General features: G+C 52.5%; 1 protein-coding gene across 1 annotated transcript; it reads left to right on the top strand.

Annotated features, from left to right (window-relative positions):
• The first annotated feature begins 17,223 nt into the window (after positions 1 to 17,223).
• On the top strand, positions 17,224 to 23,607 carry ENPP7 (ectonucleotide pyrophosphatase/phosphodiesterase 7). Its single transcript, XM_052658847.1, has 5 exons — positions 17,224 to 17,476; positions 20,131 to 20,276; positions 21,367 to 21,993; positions 22,638 to 22,875; positions 23,525 to 23,607. Exons 1-5 carry the CDS (start codon positions 17,224 to 17,226, stop codon positions 23,605 to 23,607), a joined length of 1,347 nt encoding a protein of 448 aa, XP_052514807.1.
• Positions 23,608 to 25,985: the final 2,378 nt, after the last annotated feature.

Here is a 25,985-nt window from a genome sequence, read left to right as displayed (position 1 = left end):
GTGTCCCTTTCCAACCCCAGGAGCACGCAGCCCCCGGGGCCTTTCCCCACCTGCCACCCCAACACGACCCTCCTGAGAGATTCCCCTGGGAAGAGCGTCCATTTACCAAGCGTGGTCCTTCCTCCTGACACACCACTCACCACGAGGCGCCCTGGAGCGGGTGGGTGCCCTTCCCACAGCCCACCACGCTGGACCACCCCCTATTCCCTTCGGGTGCAGGAGTCTGGGCCTGGGCCCTCAGACCCCCAGTGCACCAACTGGTCAGCTTACTTCGGTGACACCCATCTGTCCTCCCCCAGCCTCAGTCGGACAACCACACAAACGCCTGCTTTCCATGTGGGTGGGAGGAGGTGGGGCGAGCCCGAGTCCGCAGAGTGGGAGAAGAGGGGCCAGGAAGCCGCGCCAGCTTTGCGGCTGTCACCGTCGCTGGCAGGAGCTTGCTGAGGTTGGGGACAGCACCACCAAACCCACCACTGCGCACCCTGCAGGGCACAGTGTCTGTCCTCCCTTGGCTCCCCTAGCCTGGCTGGAGGGGGCGGGCAGTGGCACTGAGTAGGGACAAAGTGTGAGAGACACCAGCTGGCCGCTGCGACCAAAGCCGACAGAGCCGTGGCTGAACAGCACCACCTGGTGGACATGTTGGAGACTACATAGCCAGGCGTTTTTTGTTGTTTCGGTTCTGAGATTTCTTCCGCTTTTCCCAGCACGGCTCTGTGACTATCAGAATCCACTACCCTTTAATCGGATTCTGCTTAGATACGGCTCATTATCAGAGGGCCCAACCCAGGCACTTCAAACAAGGCAGGAAAATAAATCCCCCAAAGAAAGAGCTTCTGGTTAGCAAGCCCCCTACCCAGGGCTAGCCTGTCCATCACCCGCTGTCCAAGGAAATTGCCCTTCCTCCCATCACTGATGTGATAGGCACCCGTGGCCTGCCTTTCGAAGGGAAAAAAATCAGAAGTCTCTGGCCAAAGAGGAAAACCAAGCCCAAGAAAGAACAGTGAACACAACTGGCTGAAATAAACAGAATACATGAAATAGAAAAACAGAAAGGGTAGAATAAACAAAACAAAACCTCATGGGAAACTCGTTGAAAGTAAGACCTAACTCTTTATTCAAAAAAACTGTTCACTAAAAGAAAAACAATTAGTGATTTCCCTTTTTTAAAGTCTATTTCAGAGTAACCCGATAACTCAATTGATAAGGGAAGGTTTGTTTAACAGAATTCTCACTGCTCCTTGTAAAACATGAGAATCCCATGGACGGAGGAGCCTGGTAGGCTACAGTCCATGGGGTCACAAAGAGTCATCAACTGAGCGACTTTACTTGTAAAACAGTGATTCTAGGAGGAAAGCACCGTATTTGCAAGCTCTCATGAAATAATTATTTCCTGGGACTTCCCTGGTTGTCCAGTGATTAAGAACCCAACTCAGAGCCCCAGCCGTGAAGGATTCTGGCAGAAAGGTGAGCCTGAATTTAGCTTCTAGAGCTAAACTCCCATTTCCAGGAAAGGTGAAGATGAAGTGACACCAAAAGGAAGCCATCTTCCCTTGTAGCTCAGTAAGTAAAGAATTCGCCTGTAACGCAGGAGACCAGGGTTCGATCCCTGGGTCGGGAAGATCCCCTGGAGAAGGAAATGGCAACCCAGTCCAGTATTCTTGCCTGGAGAATCTCACGGTCAGAAGAGCCTGGCCGGCTACAGTCCCTGCGGTCACAGGAGTTGGACACGACTTAGCGACTAAACCACCGAAAGGAAGCAATCAGATCCAGAATATGGGTGACAATCGGCAAGACAGTATATCCTGTTTCTGTAGCAAGTCATGGCTGGAGGGAAATGCGGAGGAGGGTCTTGATCTAGACAGAGAAAGTTTAAAAGACACAACAATTAACTTGTGGACCTTGTCTGGAACCCAATTTAAACAGACCAACTGCAAAAAGGTCTCTTTGAGACAATCAGAGAAATGTGGCTATAAACAGGGCATTCGCTGATACCAAGGAATTACCGTTAATTACGACACTGTGCTAATGGAGCTGTGATTCTGTCACCAAGTCTCCCAGATTTGGAGAGTTGCATCCTAATATCCACAGGAGCAAAGTTACAGAATGTCTGCTAACAGGCTTGAAAATACTTCAGCCAGAGGATAGCAAAGGACAAGAAAACTGCAGTAGATGAAGTAAATGTGATCATCTTGGTAACTGTCAAATTGGGGTAATGCACACATGAGAATTTATTGCGCTAGTTTATCTGTAAAGGATTTTGAAAACGTTCATTGTAAAAAAAAAAAAAAAAATTAAGGGAAGACATGCCCTGTCTCCTACAAACCTCACCTGACATTGTAGAAATTTTAGAAGTTGCAGAAGCTGACTCAACTTATATCCCTGAGCCTCACCTTCTCTCTTGCTCTGGGAATATTCAATTGGGGGAGAGAAAGTCTATGATGTTATCATTACTCTTCTATGGTTCCTGTACCCAAAAGCCCATGGGGCTCTCGTTGCAGGGCTGGACACCTGCGGGGGAGTCTCTACTGGGTCCCCATCAAGGATCCTGGATGCCTTTCATCCCCTCCACAGCCTTTGTGGACTTTAAGACCCAGATCAACATTGTGCTGGGGAAGGAGATCCCCCAGAGGTCCTGTAGTCCCTACACTCCCTCTCTGTGGTCGGCAGAACAATAACCCCCAAAATGTTCACATCCCAATTCCTGCAGCCTGTGAATATGATACCTGTGGCCAAAGGGACTTTACACATGTGACTAAGGAGCCTAGGAGGGTAGGTTATCTGGGTGGGCCCAGAGTCACCATCACAAAGGTGTTTCTAAGAGGTTGGGAGGTCAGAGAAGATGTGACAACAGAAGCAGAAGTTGGAAGGATGCAGTGTAGCTGGGGACCCTGGGCCCAGGACCACGGCCACCTCACTCAAGCCTCCAGACGGAAGGCAGCCCTGCCAAGTCCTTGATTTCAGCCCAGTGAGACGCTGACCTCCAGAACTGTAGGGAGTAATGCGTGTTATTTTAAGCCACCGAGTTTACGGTCATTTGTTACAGCAGCCACAGGAAGCTTGTGCACTCTGCGAGGCTCATCTGATGCTGGAGTCCGGGGAGCTAGAGGGGCTGAGAAGGTCACCTTGGTGGTTTGGGGGCAGGTGGTACATCAGCCACGTCCCTCCACGCCTCACCTCCCTTCCTGCTTGGCCTCCACCCTTAACAGGGAGCAGGGGCAAACCCGCAGTGAACCAGCCCCACCAGGCAGGCTGCACTAATTCCCTGAGACAGAGCCGCTCCTTCACCAGCACTCCACCGACCCCAGGAGGCCCAGCCTGAGCAGCCCTGTGGGAGATAGGGCCCCCCAACATACGCTCTCTTCCACTTCAGCCCTGCTCCTGCCCCCCTGCCAGGAATGCAAGTTCTTGATTTTATCTGTCCGCAGCCCCAGCTCACTCCACACACCTCCAGGGATCATCCAGCCTCCCAAGTCACAAAGTCTGTTACCATCAACAACGCTGTGGAGACAGGCAGGCAGGTGAGGATTCCCAAGGACCTGCCCAAGGCATTTTGCTGGCACGAAAGGGACACTGTTCCTGTCCCCAGATAAGGATGATGAGTTGGGAGAAGCAGGGCTGGCAGTGACATGCTAGACACCCACTATCTGCTCAGCAAGGTCAAAGGTAGTCCCTTATCTGTCCTGGAAAGTTCCTTCTTCATTATCAGTGCATAAACAGCATCCAAATAGTTATATAATAGACGGTTCTGGAGATAGAGGGTCATCCAAAAGTCTCGAGGGAGAAGATGCTGCAATAAACAGAGATGTCATCTGTCCACAGTGTCCGGAAGAGTCCACCGCCAGCTCTGGCCTTCAGGACCCACCACTCCCACCCCAATCCACCACCTTCGTGCTTCTTAGAGCCCCCAGCCCACCAAGGTGCCCAGATGCTTTTGGGTGCCACTGGAAGGGATAAAGAGACCTCAGACACTGTCCCATGGCCTAACCCCTGGAGCTGTGCCCCTTCTCTTCCCCTGCCCATCAGATCTCAGCCGCTGGAACAAGAAGGGGAAATTGTTTAGGCCAACGCACTCAGGAAAAAACCCTTTTGGAAAATTTCAGGCCTGAGTCCTGAGTGCCCCTGGAGACCACGGCTGGTGGCAGAGGACCAGACCAGCTGCAGTTCCAAGAAGAGAAGAAGGGAAAAGATTTATACCCAAAACAATGAGGGGACAATGACAAAGCAAGTTTAACTAAAAGCACCAGTAGGCAAGCTTTGTGGGGACCAATGAGCTCTGAATGATGCTGTGACTTTCAGAGGAGGGTGCCCCAGGCAATGGGTTCCTGGGGTTGGGGGAACTCAGCCAAATACAGAACAAAGGATGTGAGCCCCTGGCCAGTGGGGTCATGAAAGGAGAGTCCTGGCTGTCCCCCAGGCAGTCAGGAGCTGAGAGACCTCAGAGTCACCTGGCAGGGGGGCGGGGATCCAGGTGAGAAGAGATGCCAGCAAACCTGATGTCCTGCCCCAATTAGCAAAGGCTGCTTCGGATCCCCTGCCCACCCCCTACAACCCTGATACCTCTTCTGGGGGTGCTCTGAGAAGGTGGTGCTCATACCCAGAGAAGGAGGAGGACTGGGAGAGACCCAATCAGGCCTTGCTGCCCAGGGAAAGGACCACTGCTCCAAGGACAATGACGCAGGAACCCCTCAGAGGGGGCAGGAGTCACTTGTGTCTCATCGTCCTCCTTGCAGTGGGCCTCCCGGGGGGCTGCTAGCTCCAGGGGGAGCTGTGCAAGCCAGAGGGGACTCCCTGCGGCAGATTCTCGGGGCTGAAGGGACACTGCAGCCTCAGGGTCCCTGGTGGAGAGAGCTGGTCCCCAGCTAGCTGTCCGCCGCCAGAGTAGCCCATCCCATCATGACCCAGATCACAGGCTAAGCACCTCAGCTGCTCCCCTCTCCCCAGCTGATATTTTCATTTTTAAAATTTTACTTACTTATTTATTTCAGCAGAGAGCCGCACTGGGTGTTCATTGCTAAGCACGGGCTTTCTCTAGTTGCAGCTCGTGGGCTCCAGAGAATTGGCAAGCTCAGTCGTCGCGGAGCGCGGGCCCAGCTGCCCTGCAGCATGCGGGATCCTCCCGGACCAGGGATCAAACCCGTGTCCCCTGCACTGGCAGGCAGATTCCCAGCCACTGGACCACAGGGAAGTGCCCAAATCAGCAGTTTTCTATGAAGGCAGCAGCAGGCAGATTTACTGGAAAACATGTCCAGAGGGACTCTGCTCCCAAGACCGAGAGGCCACGGAGGCCAGCAGCCTGCGTTAAAGGGCAGAGTCTCCTCCCCGCCCAGCTGACCACCAGCCCGGAGAGTTGGGCTGGGCCCTAGTGCTGGACCCAGGGCCACCTGCCCTAGGTCCCACCTGCATCTTCCCGGGGCAAATGAGTCCTTCTCTGCTGGTTCGTCTCAGCGGGAACGCAGGGCAAGTGCCTGGCTGACAAACGACCCCCAGCCACCCCTCTCCTCACAGATGCAGGAGGGGTCAGGAGGGCCTAGAGATGCTAGTCACTCCCAAGAGCCCAGCAGGCGAGCTCCCAAGCCTGGCCAGCGTCCCAGACCCCGCTGAGGTTCTCGAAGGAATCACGAACACGGGAGTTTCCTTTATGCCGAACAGAACCGCAGAAAGCAGGCTTGCTCAACAAGTGAAGGGTACCAGGACATCACTCAGGGCGCAGGGAGGACTCAGGCACACACCCTCACCCACGGGCTCCCACTTGCCTCCTCAGGCCCCTGAATGGAGGGTCCCAGAGGTGAGTCTGGGCACCTGGCCGGCCAGCTCAAGACCCCTCTCTAAGGTCTGAGCACCTCCATCAGTCAGGACCTGGAAGTTAATTCCTGTTTAATGGGGAGCTGCTGTCATGGAATAAATATTGGAGTCATGCGTGAGCAGGGAGGAGCGTGGTGTGGAATAGCTAACAGAGGGCAGGAGGAAGGTGAGAGCAAGGAGATGGGCTGAACTACCACAGCGGGAGCCCAGGGAGAGAGTCGACAAAGGGAGGGGCCCAAGGAGGGGAAGACTTGAGCCGGGTGAGGGTCAGAGACAGGCAGAGGTCGATGGGGGAAGGGGGAAAGGTGCTTAAGCCTCCAGAGAGGCTTAAGAAGCAACCCTGGGACTTCCCTGGTGGCCCAGTGGCTAAGGCTCCACACTCCCAATGCAGGGGGACCCAGTTTCAATCCCTGGTCAGGGAACTAAGATCCCATATGCCTTGCAGCCAAAAATATATTAAAAAAAAAAAAAAAAAATTACTCCTAACTCCCTCTCTATGCTTCCCTGTATTTTCCAAATTTTCTGAAATACATTTGAATTCTTTCCAAAGTTATGTTCTAAGTTAGTTTTGAACTTTTAAAATTTTTTAAATTATTTTTAAATTTGAGGGGACAAAGCTTTTATTGTGATTTCAATCAATGTGTCTGCCCTCCAGCAAGGGCAGGGACCCCATCTTTTTTATCTTTGTATCGAAGTTCCCAACACAGAGCAGGTCTCCCTGTGGCTTCCTACATTTTAGAGAATATCACCCTACCTCTAAGACAGAATCTAGAATTCTCGAAAGTGAAAGTGAAAGTTAGTCACTCAGTCGTGTCCAGGTCTTTGCGACCCCAAAGACTGTAGCCCACCAGGCTCTTCTGTCCATTCTTGTCCTTCAGGCAAGAATACTGGAGTGGGTTGTCATTTCCTTCTCCAGGGGATCTTCCTGACCCAGGGATCGAACCCAGGTCTCTGGCACTGCAGGCAGATTCTTTACCTTCTGAGCCACCAAAGGAAGCAGAATTCTCTAAACCTAGTGTTAAATCACCCCTAACATTCTTGCCATCCCTGAAAGGTCCTAGGATTCCTTTGATTTTTATTTTATTAATTAAATCTTTTTTAAGTTTTTAACTTAAAAAAGCAACTTTTTAATTTCATTTTTTAAAACTTTCACTTGGAGTAAAACACACAAAACATAAAATTTACATTCATGCTTTCTGCAACCCATCTCCAGAACGCTTTTCATTTTGCAAAACTAAAGCTTCGTCGCCATGAAACGATAACTCCCCATTCCCCCGCTCCAGCCCTTGGTAACCTCTCTTCCACTTTCAGTCTCTATAAATTTCACTCCTTTAGGAATTCATATTGGTGGAATAATACAGTATCTGTCCTACTGTGGCTGGCTTATTTCTCTTAACATAGTACCTTTGAGATTCATCCATGCTGCAGCAGATGTCAGAATTTCCTTCCTCTTTGGGGATGAACAAGAGTCCACTATGCGGATGGACCATGTTTTGTTTTATTTTTTAAAAAATTTATACAGCTTTTAAAGATAATTTCCCATTTACAGTTATTGGAGAATACTGGTTATATTCCCCATGCTATCCATCACTGAGCCTATGTTACACCCAGGAGCTTGTACTTCCCACCCCTCCACCTCTGTATACCCCTCTCCCACCTCTGGTAACCATTAGTTTGTTCTCTATGCCTATGGGTCTGCTTCTTTTGTGTTATAGTCACTTATTTGTTGTATTTTTGAATTCCACATATGAGTGAGCTCCCCAGGGGGCACAAATGGTAAAGAACCTGCCTGCCAATGCAGAAGCCAGAGGAGACTCGGGTTCGATCCCTGGGTTGGGAAGATCTCTTGGAGAAGGGACTGGCAACCCACTCCAGCATTCTTGCCTAGAGAATCCCATGGACAGAGGAGCCTGGCAGGTTACAGTCCATGGAGTCGCAAAGAGCTGGACACGACTGAAGCAACTTAGCACCACCCACATATGAGTGGCATCACGCAGTATGTTTTCTGACTCATTTCACTTAGCATAACGCTCTCCAAGGCCACCTGTGTTGTTACAAATGGAAATTTTTCATTCTTTTTTATGGTTGAGTACTATTCCATTGTATATCTATACATATATGTATAGATATATATTATGTCTTCTTTTATCTACTCATTACGGACACTTAGGTTGCTTCCATATCTTGGCAATTGTAAATAATACTGCTATGAACATTGGGGTGCATGTATCTTTTTCAAATTAGGGTTTTGGTTTCTTTTTAACGTATACCCAGGAGTAGAATTGCTGGGTCCTATGGTATTATTTTTAGTTTTTGAGAAATCTCCATAATTTTTCCACTGGGGCTGCACCAATTGACATCTCCACCAACAGGGTATGAGGGGTCCCATTTCTCTGTATCCTCATCAGAATTTGATATTTGTGTTCTTTCTGATGATAGCCATTACGATTGGTATAAACTGATACCTCATTGTGGTTTTGATTTGCACTTCCCTGATGTTTAGCGATGCTGAGCATCTTTTCATGTGCCTGTTGGTCATCTGCATTTCCTCTTTGGAAAAATGTCTACTCAGTTCTTTGGCCCATTTTTTAATTGGGCTGTCTGGTTTTTTGGTGTTGAGTTATATGAGCTGTTTATGTTCGTTAGATATTAATCTCTTATTGGTCATACCTTTCTGCAAATATTTTCTCCTCTTCAGCATACTGTCTTTTCATTTTGTCAATGGTTTCCTTTGCTGTGCAAAACCTTGTAAATTTAGTTAGGTCCCATTTGTTTCTTTTTGCTTTTATTTCCTTTACTTTGGGAACTGTATCCAAAAAAATACTGCTGCGATTTATGTCAAACAATGTCAGGCCTGTTTTCCTCTAGGAGTTTCATAGTATCTGGTCTTACATTTAGGTCTTTAATCCATTTTATTTCTGAATAGGGGACCCTGTTTTGTTTATCCATTCACCCATTGATGGCCACTTGGGTTGTTTCCACCTTTTGACTATTGTGAATTAAGCTGCTATGAGTATGGGTGTGCCAGTATCTCCTGGAAATCCTAGTGTCAGTTCTTTTTTGGATACATCCCCAGAAGAGGGATTGCTGGATCATACGGGAATTCTACTTTAACTTTTTAAGGAACCACCCATACTGTCTTCCACAGCAGCCAAACCATTCCACGTTTCCCAGAACAGTGCACAGGGTTCCCACTTCTCTGCATCCTCTCCAGTCCTTGCTGTTCCCTGGTTTGTTTCATTCTGTTTTGTTTCAATGCAGCCAGCCTAAGGGACAGGAGGTGCCTAAGCTCTCTTGGCAGGAGTCGGCCTATAGGAACTGGAATGAAAGCTTCCCCCTCTCCCGGAGGATTCTGAGGGGAGTGAATTGTCTGTACAATACCGTAATGGTGGATCCATGTTGTAAATTTGTCCAAATTCATAGAACGTACAACACGGAGAGTGGTAATGGAAACTACAGGCTTTAGGTGATGATAATGTATCTATGCAGGTTCATCGATTATGACAAACGTGCCAGCCTGCGGGGGGTGGGGGTGGGGGGTTGATAATGGGGGAGGCCAAGCACGAGTGGGAAGAGAGGGTATAAGGAACATCTCTGCACCTTCCACTCAATTTTCCTGTGAACCTAAAAAGGCTAAACCTAAAACAAATCTCTTTTTTTTTTTCACTGTACCCTCCATACCTCTGGAAGACTGAGGAGGAGAGGAAAGTAAGAAAGGGGCAGAGAAGGTGGTGTCCCTCAATTCAACAGTTTAAGGGCCTGGCTTTAGACTCACTTTTCCTTCCCTCTCTCCCTCACCATCTTTTTCTCCCTCTGTCTCTGACACTGTCTGTCTCCCTCCTCCACAGCTCTGACTCCACTTTCCTCCTTTCTCCCATTGACCAGGTGGTCACATCTGCTGATCCCAGGAAACAGACCACGGTCTCTACAGGGACCTGCCCTCCAGGACTGCCCCTACCCTAGGTCTAACCTACTCTTCAGACAAACTGTCCCCCACCCAGAGTTCAGGTCCCCAACCCTCCCACCCACCCCTCCATCCCATCCCAGACTCTGAAACGAGAGACCCCATCTCTGGGGAGACCTCCCCTGCACACCAGGAAGGAGGCCTGTGAGGAGGAGAGAGGTGGTAGCGGGGGGAGCGCCCAGCGTCCCCCGAGAGTATTGCTAGCCCACAGCACATAATCCTGTTAAAATATTAATCCTCATTTAGCCAGGAGGCGAGGTAGCCGCTGAGATAAAGGCCCTGAGAAGTCATAAAAGGCAACAGCAATTGATAAAGAGGATCATTGTTACGCTAATAAAATCCCAGTGGGGAAGGTCGAGTCAGGCCCCAGTAATCAGAACAGTCATCAGCAGGCAGGTCCCGGCCTCAGTGGGTAGGGGTGACCGCCTCCCATGACACTGGAGGGGGCCAGTGGTGGAGACAGAGAGAGGAGGAAGCCAGTTCTCTCTGCTCCTCTTCCCCGCAGCGCTGCTGGACCGAAGCAGCCCTTTGAGAAGGAATGGCCATCCTTGGACCGGGGTCTCCCCCTTAAGGAACACCACAGGTCGTAAAGATTGTGACCCCTCCTGAGGGCACACCGGAGAAGCTCAGTCCCATCTGTGTGGCTCCTGGTGGCTTCCCACTGCCTCCCAGGCACTTGTCCCAGGCTCAATGGCTTAGTGCCCCACCCCACCCAGGGACACAAGGATGAGGCAGCCATTCCAGGCCCCAAGCCAGGAGTTCATGCAAGGGCCTGCATCCTGGGCTCTGTTTAGGAAGAGTCATCACTGTGTCCCCAGGTCAAATTCTTCTTTGTCCGGGGCCCTCCTGATGGCAACCCTCTGCTCCAGCTAAACTGTATAACCACGCTGCTCTTCATTTGGCATCCCCAGAAGTAAACAGTATGCCAGCAACACCACACCCCCCAGGAAAGGGCACGAACTGGCATCTGAGAGAGACCCAGCCAGACCCAACTTTGCACTCATCACTGTAGAAATCTGGCAGGTGGACCCCTGACCTCAAGGCTCCCCCAACAAAGAGGACAGCCCCCGACTGGAGGGGCCCTGCTTCCACACCCTCTCCCCACCAGGGCATCTGGGGCTCACTGGCAGGCAGCACAGCCCGGGGGGCACAGTGGCCAGAGAGACAGAGATTCCCATTTTCAGAAGGAGACAAAAGAAAAGCAAGGAGACTGGTCGGGGGCAGAAGGCCACAGCAGCGGTCCTGACCTGCTAACGTCACCCACGGACTCTTTCAAACAGGCATCAGGAATGACACAATGACTGCTGTGTGCCAGAAGGAGGGGATAAGGAGTCACTCACAGCCTAACAGGGGGAGACAGAAAGAACTGCAACGTAATTTACTCATACCAAGTCATAAATGAGATTATAGGGACAATGCCTGGTATGTCCCTCTCCCCAGCAGAAACCAAACACAGCTGGGCAGGCTGGTTCGTCCTAACCTGAGCCTCACGTGCCGCTCAGCTGGCCAGGGTACCTGTGTGTTGCACATGGCCACCTGAACGTGTCAAATCTACCTGGTCCCCAGGCCAACGAGGCCTCTGGGTGAGGTCCTGTGGGGCACCAATGACGCCCTAAACAAGAAAAGCAGCCAATAACCCCCCTCATGCTTCCTTCTGTGTCCTCAAATAGGGGCCCTTCAGGACCTCTCTCCACCATGCATCCTGGTTTGCCCATAAATGCTGTGCCCAGAGGAGACATCAGCCCTGTCTCTCAAAGCTGCACAAGCACCGGACTCAGCTGGGGAGCCCTTGGCTTCAAGAACAGCTGAGACAGTGACTTTTAAAATGCTTTATCAGCACCCAAGCAGCAGGGTACACACCCACCACCCAGATCTAATATCATACTCCAGCCTCTCAAGGAACCAGGGCTTGAGATTCTAGGACTGAGGTAGGACATGTCCAAGATGACCCAGGAGATCTTGTGCTCCAGAAAGCAAGGGAGTGCTCATGGAAACAAATGATAGGGCAAGTCAGAGGGATGCCAGAGGCAACTGCAAGAGCTCCCTGTGGCCAATGCTGGAGTGATTTGAGCAATGCAATAAATCAAGTAGCGTTGAATTATAATTCAAAGTATAAAATAAATATCCATGGGTCCAGACGGGAAGAAATGATTGAATAAACAAAGAGGAAGAACAGACAAATGTATGCAGATTCTCCCCAGGAGGTGAAGCACGACCCCTCCCTCCTTAAGTGTGGGTGGCACGTAATGACTTTCCTTCCTTAAAGCTGAATATGAAAATCGAGGATAGGAGACAGTAACTCATGGTGGAGAAACCTGACCAACCCTCTGTTGGCCAGACCTTGTTGGTCAAGGTCAACATCCACAGCGATGAGTCATGTGGACAGTATGTACCCTTGACATGATATAATGAGAAGATGCTTTATCTCCGTGCTTTTCTTCCCAAGAACCCACAACCCCAGTCTAATCAAGAGGAAAACATCATATCACTCCAGTTGAGTGACATTCTACAAAAGGCTTGACCAGCACTCCTTAAAATCTGTCAATGTCATAAAAAACAAGGAAACTATGAGAAACTGAAACACCCAAGAGAAATGTAAGGAGGTGTGATAAATCAGTGCAAAGTGGGATGCTGGAGCAGAGAAAGGACACTGGGTCAGACGCTGGTGAAATCTGAACAGAATATGAACTTGAGTTAAACATGACTTAATCTATATTGGCTCATTAACTGCGCAAAAATACCACATAATGTAAGATGTTAACAATAGGGGAAACTGGGTGTGGTGTATATGGGAACTCTGTACTGTCTTTGCAATTCTTCCATAAGTCTAAATTATAAAAAAATAAGCTTATTCTTTAAAAGGTTTTGCCTAACCAGAAAGTATGGTAGATACTTGCATAATTTTTCCCTTTAAATGTATGTATTCGTATTCAACAAACATACATTGAGTACATACTCTGGGCTGGCATCACACCAGCAAAGAACAATATGGCAACCCCTGCCCACAGGGATCTCTGAGTCTACCTGAAGAATGACCAGCATGCAAGAGGATAGGGCAAGCTACAAGTGACAAATATCAATACAAATGATGGAAGTCTATGGAAAACAGAATCCAGAAGTATATCTTCCCCAAAATACACACTGCAAATTAAACAGAGAATAAAGCCCGAAGACTCAGTGATCACTGTGACCACTGGATCAACGGTCAGAAATGACGCAGCATCTGTACGTGAAAAGCTCAGGATAAGAAATCGTGAAATGAGACTCCCAGCCTTCCTGGCTTAATACGTTAAGACATCATTACACACCTGCTAAGTCACCCAAAAGGAACAAAAAATAAAACCCAATGAAAACAGTGGCCCAGAGGCGGTACTAGCATCTATCCACTAGTATCCTGATGGCAATTTGATGATAAGAACCAAGCAGCCTCTACATTCTTTGTCTGATAACCCCTCGCTAAGGACTGTCCCCCAAGGAAACAATGTGAATGGGAAAGAAAAGGAAAAAGTCAGTGATACCAAGATACTCACAGCTGCACTATTCTTTAAAGAAAAAAATCAATAGCCCCAAAGCCGGACGAGAAGATCCCAAGCGGCTGGTAAGTCACTGGGATCTAGTAGTTTTCCAAGGAGGATTCTGCAGGCAAAACACCACCTGGGCTCAAGTCTCAGCTCCTCCGCTTGCTCAGTTACCTTAAACCTCTCTGTTTCAGTATCCTCAAGCATAAAGTGAGGCTATTACTACCTCCTGCCTCCAAGAAGTGCTGCAAAGCTTGAACAAGATCATGGATGAAGCCCAGAGCTTGGTCTGCAGAGCTACCTTATAACTGTTAGCTACAGTCAACATATTCTCTTTCTGCTGATAAGCTCTAGGAGACCAGGGAATAAAAAGGAAACTAACAGGGGGTGAGCTAAGGAGCTCCCTGTGACAAAACGTGAGTGAGGTAGAGTCAAAAAAAGGAGAGGAACTACCCCAAGTCTGGCTGAGAGCAGGAAGCAGATCTTTCATGCCACCTTCAGGCCAGAAAGCCATGCCGGCAGGAGAGGGTGGGCAGGAGAGGGAATTTCCACATCCCTGATGGGGACCAGCAGGAGGAAGCACAGAGTGAGAAGAGAACAGCGACCCCTCCCTCCCCACACCCCACACCCACCCACCGCCTGCGTACCCCAGGTCTGTGCCCCTCTGCCCCTGGCCCCAGCCTCACCCCTGGACCACTGCATCAGCCCCTTACTCACCTCCCACCTCCCACCCGTCATGCAGCGGCCAGCATATCATGTCACTCCACCTGCTTAAAGCCCAGCAGTGCCTCCCAGGGCCATTATCCTATTATCGCCTCGGATTAGGTCCTGCTGAGAGTGACAGAAAACCCAAATAACGGAAATGGAAGCAGAGAGTGTGTGTAACTCTCCCTTGCGAGGGTTCCCCAGGGGCTGAGCCATTCAAGGCGGGCTGGCCACGCTGCCCAGGATGCCTTGGGGGACCAGGCTCCTTCTGTGTAACCTCTCTCAGCGTGCCCCTTATCATCAGTTCTCTGGGCAGCCTCTGAGCCTGAGGCACCAGAGAGAGGAAGAATCCAAAGAGGGGCAAAGCTGGCACTGGGAGGAGACTGAGGGCTATCGCATAATATTTTTTCTTTCAACCCATTGGCCAGGGCATGCTCACATGGCCAAACTGCACTGCAGGGCATGCTGGGAAATGTAGTCTTTATCCTTGGCAGACATTTTATTATAGACGAAAGGAAGAATAATACACATTAGAAGATATTAGGAGGACAAACATTAGAATAACTAACATAAAATCCAGAGTCCCCCAGGCCTGCCTTCCAGCCTCAAGCCTGGTCGGTCCCCTCTTCCACCTCATCAGTGTCACCGCCTGGAAGGTTTATCTGCCCATATATCTCCCAGCTGCTGCTGCTAAGTCACTTCAGTCATGTCCGACTCTGTGCGACCCCATGGAGAGCAGCCCACCAGGCTCCTCTGTCCATGGAATTCTCTGGGCAAGAACACTGATGAGTGCGTTGCCATTTCCTTCTCCAATCTCCCAGCTAAAGCCATCCTATAGATCTGTGCAGGCTTTCCTGGTAGCTCAGCTGGTAAAGAATCCGCCTGCAATGCAGGAGACCCTGCATTCCTGGGTTGGAAAGATCCCCTGGAGAAGGGATAGGCTACCGACTCTAGTAGTCATGGGCTTCCCTGGTGGCTCAGATGGTAAGGAATCCTCCTCCAATGCAGGAGACCTGGGTTTGATCCCTGGGTCAGGAAGATCCCCTGGAAAAGGAAACGGCAACCCACTCCGGTATTCTTACCTGGAGAATCTCCATGTACAGAGAAGCCTGGTGGGCTATAGTCCATGGGGTCCCAAAGAGTGGGACATGACTGAGCAACTCAGCACAGAAGAGCATGAAATGTTGAATCCTCAGAGGGTCTTTCAGGTCCCCACTCCAGCACTAGAATGAATGTGGTCCCCACTGCCCTCTCCTAAGACACCCACACTTCCTCCATGGTACATTTGGCAGATCCTCACACAGGGCCATGGTGGAGCTCCGGGACATAAGCTCAGTGAAGGAAAGCCTGCCCTGTGTGCCCCAGCCCTGCACAAAGCTGGCACAGGGCAGTCCCTACATATCCTGGTTGTACAAGTCCATGCAGGGGACCATCTCCATCTCTCGGACTCCAGCCTCTGAGAGGCTCATGAGGGGCGGCGCTGTGTGTGGACCCTTCCAGGGTATGGCCCCTCAGATGGGGGAAAGGGCCCAAGAATCTGTACCCTGGGGCCCCATTGCCTCACCGCAGAGGAGGCTGCAGGTGGCTCTGAGACCCTGGGGATCACCTGACAATAGTCCCTCTCGCCAGCCAAGCAGAGTCCTAGGTGGAACCACCCTCAGCAGTTCAGCAGCTGAAGACGTTTAACTCGGGACATACCAACTATTTGACACCTCCCTTCAGGTAGACGTGGCCAAGATAGAATGCTCTGCCCTCAACCTGCCCTTTGACCTCTGACCACCCTATGGGATAGCTGCAAGACACTATCACCCCAGCTTTCCAGGCAGGAAACCTGGACGTCTCCCTCGATTGCTCCCTTTCCGTCTCCCCAGCATGCAGTCTGGAAGCAAATCCTTCCAGGAGAGCCTCCAAGCTACCCACACCTGTCACTCCCCAGCCCCCATCCTGGTTTGGACACCAGCAGTCCCCTCCCTGTGGAGCGCTGCCCCCGCCTTTGTCCAGTCCTGCAAATGGAGCGGCCTGAGTGAAGTTTCTTGTTTTTAATGCTAGATCAGTGTATGTCACTCACATGCTCAAAACCACCCCATGGCATTTCCCGCCTGCACTGCACAAGAATGCCAGACTCCATACCGCAGCCACAGTATGCCACCCTCCCGCCTGCCCCCGATCCACTCCCGAGGCTGACAACCCCCAGGATCATTCCCTCACAGTCTTCCTCTCACCAGGCCCCGGCTGACCACCCGCCAGACAGACGCTCTATCTTATTTCCCTGCGTTCTTCCTTTTTGCTGACTCCCACAATTCTAGTGCTTTACTTGATGACTCATTTTGTGTGTCCCCAACCAAATGAAAGAAGCCAAGAGCACCGTCTGTCTCCTTCACTGCCGTGTCCGCAGGACCTGGAATGGGACCTGGCTGGCGGAACATGTTTCATAGGGAGTGAGAAAGAGAGACAGAGACAAAGAGACAAATGGAGAGAAAGTGAGTGAGAGAGACAGAAAACTGCACAACGAAATCCGTGGTCCCTCCCGACACAGCCCTCTCCATGAGCACAGCATTAACAAGGGAGGCCACGCTGCTTACCATCTTGCTGATGAAATCCAGCAGCGAGGTTGCCCATGCCTGTACCCTCTGGGGCTCCTTGAGGCCTGAGAAGGAGAGCACAGCAAGCACTAATCCAGGCAGGCACTGCCTGCCCCACCGCAGGAGCCCCCTTAGCATGGGCAGGAAGGGGAAGAGGTTCTCCCCCAGGCTGGGGAGTCCCCATAGACAAGGCCAGCCACCTGAACCCTGAGCCCACAGCCCTGGTCCAAAGGCCTCCCCAAATTATAGTCTGGAGGAAGGGGCCCCATCTGGGTGCTCTGGGACAGAGTGAGCAGGGCACAGGGACCCAGAGTCGCTAAGAGAGCTGGTGTTGGGGACACAGGCTTTCCCGATGGAGTGAGTCGATTCTGCTCGCCACGCCTTCCAGAATGGTCGCCATCCTCCCTGGAAAGACACTTGTGCACAAAGCGGGAGGGGCAGCAAGATCAGATCTGCTGTCAATAAAGGCAGATGCGCCCGAGGGCCAGGCCCAGGGCGGTGTGGACACAGCAGCCAGGGGCCGCTCTCTGAGGCTCCCACATGGTCTCAGTTCAAAGATGCACAGGATAAGAGCTGCTCAGTGACCCTGGGACTTTGCTCTGCTCTTCAGCAGAAAACTTCCCTCGGCACTTGCATCTCTGGCGAACCCATCATGGGAGCCCCAGCTGTCCTCCTCGCTGTGGCCCTGGCCACCCTCCTGGCTCCAGCATCAGGGGCACCCGTCCGCCAGCAGGCCTCCCGGAACAAGCTGCTCCTGGTATCCTTCGACGGTTTCCGCTGGAACTATGACCAGGACGTGGACACCCCCAACCTGGATGCCATGGCACTGGATGGGGTGAAAGCTCGCTACATGACCCCAGCCTTCATCACCTTGACGAGCCCCTGCCACTTCACTCTGGTCACTGGTGAGTGTTGGCCTCAGATGGGGCTTGGGGTCGTGGCGGGGGGGGCAGCCGAGAAACCAGGGAACCCACAAAGCAAACCGCAATGCGGGCATGGAGTCTAGACCCGGGGGGCACACAGTGCAAGGGCAATGGTGAGGCCAAGGAGGGGACACCCTCACTGGGCAGACATGACCCGGCCAAAGGGGATGTCAGGAACCCTTACTGTCGGGGGCAAGTGATAGAGGCAGATAAAAAACACCTGGAGGTCTCATCGTAAGTGGGGACCACACCCAGGGTGGCATCCCAGGAGGGCTTCTGGTGGAGGTGTGTGGCCAGGATTCAGAAAGGCAGGAGAGTTGAGCCTGAGGCTCCTGCTCTTTCCACTGCTTGCTCCCAGCCACCCTCGAACCCACCATTGCTCTATTTAGGCCAGAAGCCTAAAATCTGGGTGTCACAGAGCCACACTCCCTCCAAAGGCTAGAAGGGAGGATCCTTCCACCTGTCCCAGCTTCTGGGGACCCAGGCGATCCTGGACTTGTGGCCGCAGCTCTCCAGTCCCTGCCCTCTGTCACAGCCATCTCCCATCTGTGCATCTCTCCTCTTCTTGTTAAGGACACCAGTCATTGGATTTAGGGCCCACCTGATCAGGAATGCCCTCATCTTTTTTTTATACATAATTTTATTTGTTTATTTTTTTACTGCACTGGGTCTTCATTGCTGCATGAGGGCTTTCTCTAGTTGCAGTGAGCAAGGGCTACTCCTCACTCAGTGCCGTGAGCTTCTCATTGTGGGGGCTTTTCTTGCTGAAGAGCACAGGCTCTAGGCGCCCAGGCTTCAGTAGTGGCAGCATGCAGGCTCAGTAATTGTGGCTCACAGGCTCTGGAGTGGTGGTGGCACACAGGCTTAGCTGCTCCACAGCATGTGGGATCATCCCAGACCAGGGACTGAACCCATTGGAGGGCTTCCCCAGTAGCTCAGTCAGTAAAGAATCCGCCTGCAATGCAGGAGACCCTGGTTCGATTCCTTGGTAGGGAAGATCCCCTGGAGAAGAGATAGGCTACCCACTCCAACCTTCTTGGGCTTCCCTTGTGGCTCAGCTGGAAAAGAATCCGCCTGCCATGTGGGAGATCTGGGTTCGATCCCTGGGTTGGGAAGATCCCCTGGAGAAGGGAAAGGCTACCCACTCAAGTACTACGGCCTGGAGAATTCCATGGACTGTATAGTCCATGGGGTCACAAAGAGTCGGACATGACTGAGCGACTTTAACTTTCCCTTTCCCATGCATTGGCAGGCAGATTCTTTACCACCGTGCCACCAGGGAAGTCCCCAGGATGCCGCCATCTTAACAAAACTAAGGACATCTGCAAAGACTTTATTTCCAAACAAGGTCACATTCAGAGGCTCTGGGTGGACATGACTTTGAAAGTGAAACTGTTAGTCACTCAGCCGTGTCTGACTCTTTGCAACTGCATGGTCTATCCATGGAATTCTCTAGGCAAGAATACTGGAGTGGGTTGTCATTCCCTTCTCCAGGGTATCTTCCCAACCAAGGGAATGAACCAGGGTTTCCTGCATTGCAGGCAGATCTTTTTTACCATCTGAGCTGCCAGGGAAGCATGACTTTAAGGCATGTCACTCATACAGACAGCTTATTCTCACTCCAGCATTTTCATGACCAAGGCCCCTTCCACACGCAAGCAGAGGCCCCTGGTGCTCCCTTTGGCATGTCACCTCCTTACTTACCAATGGAGAATATGAAGGAAGGAGGTGGACTCTTCAACACCCCTCTTTTTTTACTTTCTGAACTCACGTGGAGGCTGCTGCTGCTGCTAAGTCGCTTCAGTCGTGTCCGACTGTGTGACCCCACAGACGACAGCCCACCAGGCTCCCCCGTCCCTGGGATTCTCCAGGCAAGAACACTGGGCATTGCCATGAAAAAAATTTTGTTTAATTTTTGAGGAACCACCACACTGCTTTTCATAGCAGCTGCACCGTTTCACATTCCTACCAACAGTGCACAAGGCTTCCAACAGAGCATAGTGCTTTTGGGGGTTTTGTGGTTTTTTAAAGTTTATTTATTTACTTATTTGGCTGTGTCAGGTCTTTCTTAGTTGTCGTACACCGGGTCTTCATTGCGTCATGTGGGATCTCTCATCACAGAACGCAGATTCTCTAGCTGCGGCTCGAGGGCTCAGAAGCTGCGGTGCATGGGCTTAGCTGCTCTGCGGCATGTGGGATCTTAGTTCCCTGATCAGGGATCAAACCCACGTACCCTGAATTGCGAGGTGGAATCTTAACTATTGGACCACCAGGGAAATCCTGAAAAAAATAAGTTAAAAAAGACACTTTCTCTTGGTTCATTTATCTTCCTGCCTGAGATTCTATTTCATGGTTGGGCCATAATTGATTTAATTAGTTCTCTCCAGATAGCCAGCCAGGTTGCTCCCAATTTTTTGCTAAAATCAACGAGGCTGCAAACGATATCCTAGAACGTGTGTATTTACGCCTTTGTAAGAGTTCAGCAGCAGGACAAACTACTCTAAGTGGAAGCAGAATCTCTGGGCCGGGGTACGTGGCTGTGGTGGCCCAGTCTGGCTCCCAGGGCCACGTGTGCTTCCCCGCCCCCTGCCCTGGCTGTGCCCTCCCTCCCACCACCCTCCTCTGCCATCCCACAGGCAAATACGTCGAGAACCATGGGGTGGTTCACAACATGTTCTACAACACAAGCAGCAAGCTGAAGTGGCCCTACCACACCACACTGGGCATCGAGAAATGGTGGGACAACGGCAGCTTGCCCATCTGGATCACCGCCCAGAGGCAGGTAATGCTGCACCCACGCCCACTTGGACAGACGGAGGAGGTGGGAGGGGGACCTGGCTGAGCAGGCCGTGTCCATGGCATGACCACGGGACATCCACGGCGGGACCTGGGAGTTCAATGCTCCCAGCCTGGGAGAGGTGCTGGGTGGGGCCCCACGGGAGATAGAGCCAGGTGCCCATGAGGACCCACCAGTGGCTGCACAGGCAGTGCTGTCCTCCCTGGGACCCAGAGGGATTGTTGCATCAAAACTGGGCTTTGGTACTGGTGAGAAGGAGGCCACAGGGAAAATAATGTCACTCCACTAACAGGCAGGGAACAACGAAATAGCTTCATCCTGGTTCCCCTCTCAGGGCCTGGCAGTCGAATTCTAAAGGGTGAAAGATAAGAGTAAGAGGTGAGTCATCCCAGTGAAAAGCCCAGAACCCCAGCCTCTTGCAATGCTCTGGGCTTCCTGACAACAAACTCAAATGGATGATTTCAAGGTGAGCCCAGAAGAAACTTCATAGGCAGGGCGTCCAACTCACATCTGAGTCCCCTCACTTCAGAAGGAGCTACCAGACACCAGGCTTGCTTGCAGAAAGCATAGCCAAGAACTGACATCTCAAGGTGGATATGATGACCTGAGGCAGTGGACAGATGGTAGCAAGGACAGGTGGATCTGTAAACAAAACAGCAATTGGTTTATGGAAAGACAGATGGATGGCCGGGTTGAAGGCTAGAAGGGCAGGCAATGGAGGGGCCGATGGATGCATGGCAGGAGAGGCCCGGCTGCAGGTCGGAAGGGAGAGCTCACAGAGCAGCGCCGTGACCTACGGCCACAGTGATGATGAGGACACAGCATATCTGGGGACACTTTTATATCTACTATCTGATTAGTGCTGAGTCCACTGGCCTCTATAAAATCAGTATCAGCCCTAATAACATAAGATAAGAGCTATGAAAGGTCTTTCAGAAAATACGAAGGCCCGTGGCTGCAGGCAGGAGCAGGGATGGGTGAGCGTGCAGTCTGGGGGCAGGCGGTCGGGGCAGATGTTTCAGCAGGGGACAAGTGGGAGGAGGCCCACGGCCCTGATTCCACCTTCCGCCCACAGGGCCTGAAGACCGGTTCCTTCTTCTACCCCGGCGGGAATGTCACCTACCAAGGCGAGGCCGTGACGCTGAGCCGGAAGCAAGGCATCCTACACAACTACAAGGACGAGGCGGAGTGGAGGGCCAACATCGACACGGTGATGAAGTGGTTCACGGACGAGGGCCTGGACCTGGTCACCCTCTACTTCGGAGAGCCGGACTCCACCGGCCACAGGTACGGCCCCGAGTCCCAGGAGAGGAAGGAGATAGTGATGCAGGTGGACAGGACCGTGGGCTACCTCCGGGACAGCATCAGGAAGAGCGGCCTGGAGAGCAGCCTCGACCTGCTCATCGTGTCCGACCACGGCATGACCACCGTCAACAAGACGGCCAGCGACCTGGTGGAGTTCCACAAGTTCTCCAACTTCAGCTTCAAGGACATTGAGTTCGAGCTCCTAGACTACGGGCCAAACGGGATGCTGCTCCCCAAGGAAGGAATGCTGGAGAAGGTGTACGAGGCCCTCAAGGACGCCCACCCCAAACTCCACGTCTACAAGAAGGAGTTCTTCCCCAAATCCCTCCACTACGCCAACCACTCCCGGATCACCCCTCTGCTTATGTTCAGCGACCCAGGTTACGTCATCCACGGGGTGAGTTCCAGGGTGCGGGCACGTCTCTGCCCTGCTGAGTCTCTCTCCGGTTCTGTAGAAAGCACTCCCCTGTTTCTAGTCAGACCCCAACTTGAGGCGTGTCAGCCTCCAAAGGGACACACCCACACCATGCGACAGGAATTGGGGTGTGTACACGCATTGCGTACCTGTGTGCATGGGTGTGCATGCATACATGTGTTTGTGTGTGCACATGTGTGTATAGGGTAAAGTGGGAAGGCTAACTGTAAGAGTGACACAGAAGAGGTGAGAGAGCTCAGGGAGGCTGAGAGGGAAGCAATATGCAGAGCAGGGGCAGGATTCTAGGGAAGAAGTACTGACGTGTGGGCACCCAGCCATGGGAAGAAGCCCAGAGCGTGTCCTTGGCTGAAGCTCCACCCCCTTTACGCGGGTCTCCATTCATGTCTCTGGGTCTTCGCTGAGGCTCCTTCTTTGGGCCACTGATCTTTGGGGCTGAGAATTCAGAGACACGGAGGCTCAGAATCTCTCCCACACCCACACCCCGGCATTCGAACTCCCTCCAGCGGTCCTCTGCAACCCAGGGCCCGGCAGGTGGTGCTCCTGGAGAGGGTGGGGTGGGCTGGGAGGGTCAGCACAAACTCACTCAGGACCCTCCCTCCTGGCAGAGAGTGAACGTGCAGTTCAACAACGGGGAGCACGGCTTCCACAATGAGGTCATGGACATGAAGACCATCTTCCGGGCCGTGGGCCCCAGCTTTAAGAAGGGCCTGGAGGTGGAGCCCTTCGAGAGTGTCCACGTGTACGAGCTCATGTGCAAACTGCTGGGCATCGTGCCAGAGGCCAACGATGGGCTCCTCAGTACCCTACTGCCTATTCTCCAGGAGACCACCACGACCCCCTCAGGTGTGCCTCCAGGCAGCTGCAGGGGATGGGGGCCTGCAGAGCCACAACCAGGGTGCCCCACCAGCCAGTTGGTGTTGCCTGCTCCTTCCTGTCCCTGGCTCCTGGGAACATCTGGAGTCCCTGATATCCCCATGGCACCTGACCCCGCACTTTGTGCACCTCGGCTGCATATGCAGGAGAGCCGGTGGGCGTGAGCAGCCTAGTTTAACCTGGGGAGGCTGAGGGCCAGAGGAGCTGGCAGTTTGCCCACTGCACAGGCCACCTCCAGGCTCCATGGCCACGTGAGGACTCCTTCCTGGAGTCTTCCTCTGTCAGCCTCCCCAACACACATCCTTGCCCCAACCCTGACCCATCTCAGGAGCAAAGGTCACCCAGGAGCTGGCAAGGTGGCAGCTCTTGGGGGCACCTGCCTAGGGATGTGCAGGCCTCACTGGGCAGGGACTGTGAGAGGTCACACAGAACAGAAGCCAGGAGGCCAGTGCAGCTGGGCCAAGTGAATAAGGTGGGGGGTGGGGGGGTGCGGGGTAGTGTGTGATGAAACCAGGTAGCTTGTGGGGGTGGCCTGGGGACACTTCGCCTGCCATTAAAGAGTCAGGGTGAGGGACATGCTCCCATTTCTCTTGTTCACTAATCCTTTGATTTTCCTTAGGGTCTGCTCTCCTGCCAAGTGGCTGGCCTCCCTTGGTGATGGGACTGCTGGTGGCTGCAGCTCTCCTGGTTGAGGTCGCATAACACCCCCTGCTCAAGGTCAGAGACCCAGGAGGTGGAGTTGTGAGGAAGCTGGAGTCACTCTGCACCCCCGGGCCCCTACCTGCACCCACCCTGTGCCCTCCCAGGTCCAGCTGAGGGTCAGGAATTCCCACAGGGGCCCTCCTCAGTCTCCGCTTGACAGGGGTGCCTCCATGCACTGTCTGTCCCCACCCAAATTCCCTCTACTCCCTCCCTCCAGGCCTGCCTGCTTCATCTCCTCCACCTTCATCTCTTCCACCCGCTCCATCTTCTCCACCTTCCCCTGCCCCATCCCTTCTTCCCAACCCAACACACACCTGTCCTTCCAGGCCCACCTCTTCCAGGAAGCCTCCAGAAGCTGCAAACAGGGTCTGAGCCTACTCCTGCTGTGATGATCTACTGGATATGGATGGGCCTCTCTCCTCAGAAGACATGGGACCAGGCCTACATGCCTCCGTGTCCCCACAGCCCCAGCCCAGGCTTGGCCATGATGATGCTGGCAATCTGACCCCTGCCCAGGTTTAGATCATCCCTGGGGGCATAATCTGGTTCACTGGCCCACGGCCCCCAGACTCCCAAGATGCCCCCATACCTTCCCTTCCCCTCCCTCTCCTTCAACCCCCCTTTTGGCCTCCTCCCCTCCTCTCACAGCAGAACCAGCCCCATGATAGCAGGGGACAGGGAGGGGGGCATGGATGGGGGAGCGGTCACTGAGTAAACGGTGATGGGGCGGGGGGGTACCCGAGTGCCCACTTGGGAAGGTGCAGCAGGCCTGCTGGTGGTCGCAACAGGACTGAAGCCTCAAACACTCAGACCCCAAACTCCAGCTCCAGTGGGCAATGAGGAGGCTTTGCCCTGGAGCCCCCAGCCCTGAATCCACACGCCTCCGGTGCAGGGGCCATCTTCATCTGAGCTGACCAGGTCCTGTAGCCAGGCCACCAGGAGTACACCGCCAGGCAGAAAGTACGGATGGGAATAAAGGACCCCACTGGCTGTTACCAAAACACGGTGACCAATGTGGGTGCAACTTTTTATTCTAAAGCCTGCTGGTTTCTTACAGCCTTCCTACTTGGATCCAGGGTATAATAAACTCCTATTTTCTTAGGAGGCTGACAAACACGGGGGAACCTACCTATTCTTGTTGGGAACGGGCCCTGGTTGGACTGCCAGCAAAAGCTGGTAAAGGGTGGACTCCCCATTAAAAAGCACAGGGGGGATGTGAACTGATAGGAAACCAGAACTCTATGCCACGTCGCTCAGCTAAAAAGAAAATGCAGCAAATGGCAGAATGCAATCGTGGGGGAGGGGAGGGGTGTGTGTGTGTTATAAGTCTACACATAAGACATAACCTTGGAGAAGTTTCAAGAAAAGGTGAGCATTGACTGGCTTCAGAGGGGACCTGGGTGGCCAGGCCAGGGGCAGGGGGCCAACGTCCAGCGCCTTGGACACTGTCAGTACTGAGCCACTTCAAGGACTGTGCACTCACAACAGCTTTCAAGAGCATGGACTTTGGAGTCAGACCAAGTACTGCTCCAGTTTGTCTCCATGACCTAAGGGGAGTAGCTCACCTCCCCCAGCCTCAGTTTCCTCATCTGGAAAAATGGGATAATAAGGAGGTGTCCACGTCTCTGAGGTTACCCCAGGACGAAGCACCGAGGCAGGTGGTTCTTAGATAGTAGCCATGGGGATAATGAAAACCCTACTATGGGAGATGCTAAAGTTGTCAAATTCAGCTCTTGCATATAAATCCAGCTGTAACAATGAGAGACACATTCTTTGAAGGACGGGTTTGTCAGGATCTGCCTATTCCTTGTCTATGAATCCCTCTTCTCCCTTGCCCGGGCCTCTTGCTTCTACCTGCAGTTTGAGCCCCATCTCCATCTGCAGGATCCATCCCAACCTGCCCTCCACAGCTGCCTAACCACCAGCCTGGGGCTGGAGTCCTGCCTGACCGGAAAGGCCCTGCGGCTCCCTGGCCCTGCATCCCATAGTTGTCCTGGAAAGACTGCCCCACCCCCACCATGTGCAACCCTACTGGGATACCCAGGCCCTCCTGACTGCCCACACCAGCTTCCGAATCTGGACAGGCCCAAATCAGGCTGGAGGGAACCGGTGGGTGGGGCATCCCTTCGCATCCCTGTGCACGGAGCAGTGAGCGCTCAGAGATGCCAACGTAACTGCCATGACCCCCATCTCCAAGAGACACCCAACCTATCACCAATAAATAGCCCACAATGACCATGGTCAGGCTAGCCTACTTTCTAGGGACAAGCCAACAGATATTCTAAGAATCACTCTCGATCGGCTTTTTCAAACAAAAAAGGAAAAGAGAGAGAAAAGAGAGAAAAATAATCTGCCCTAGCCCATATTAAGTATTCTGC

This window comes from Budorcas taxicolor, chromosome 19, assembly GCF_023091745.1.
Source record: "Budorcas taxicolor isolate Tak-1 chromosome 19, Takin1.1, whole genome shotgun sequence".
In the NCBI taxonomy this organism is placed as follows: Eukaryota; Metazoa; Chordata; class Mammalia; order Artiodactyla; family Bovidae; genus Budorcas; species Budorcas taxicolor.
The sequence above is the reverse complement of the archived record's forward strand: the minus strand, read 5'-3'. Positions and strand labels throughout refer to the sequence as shown.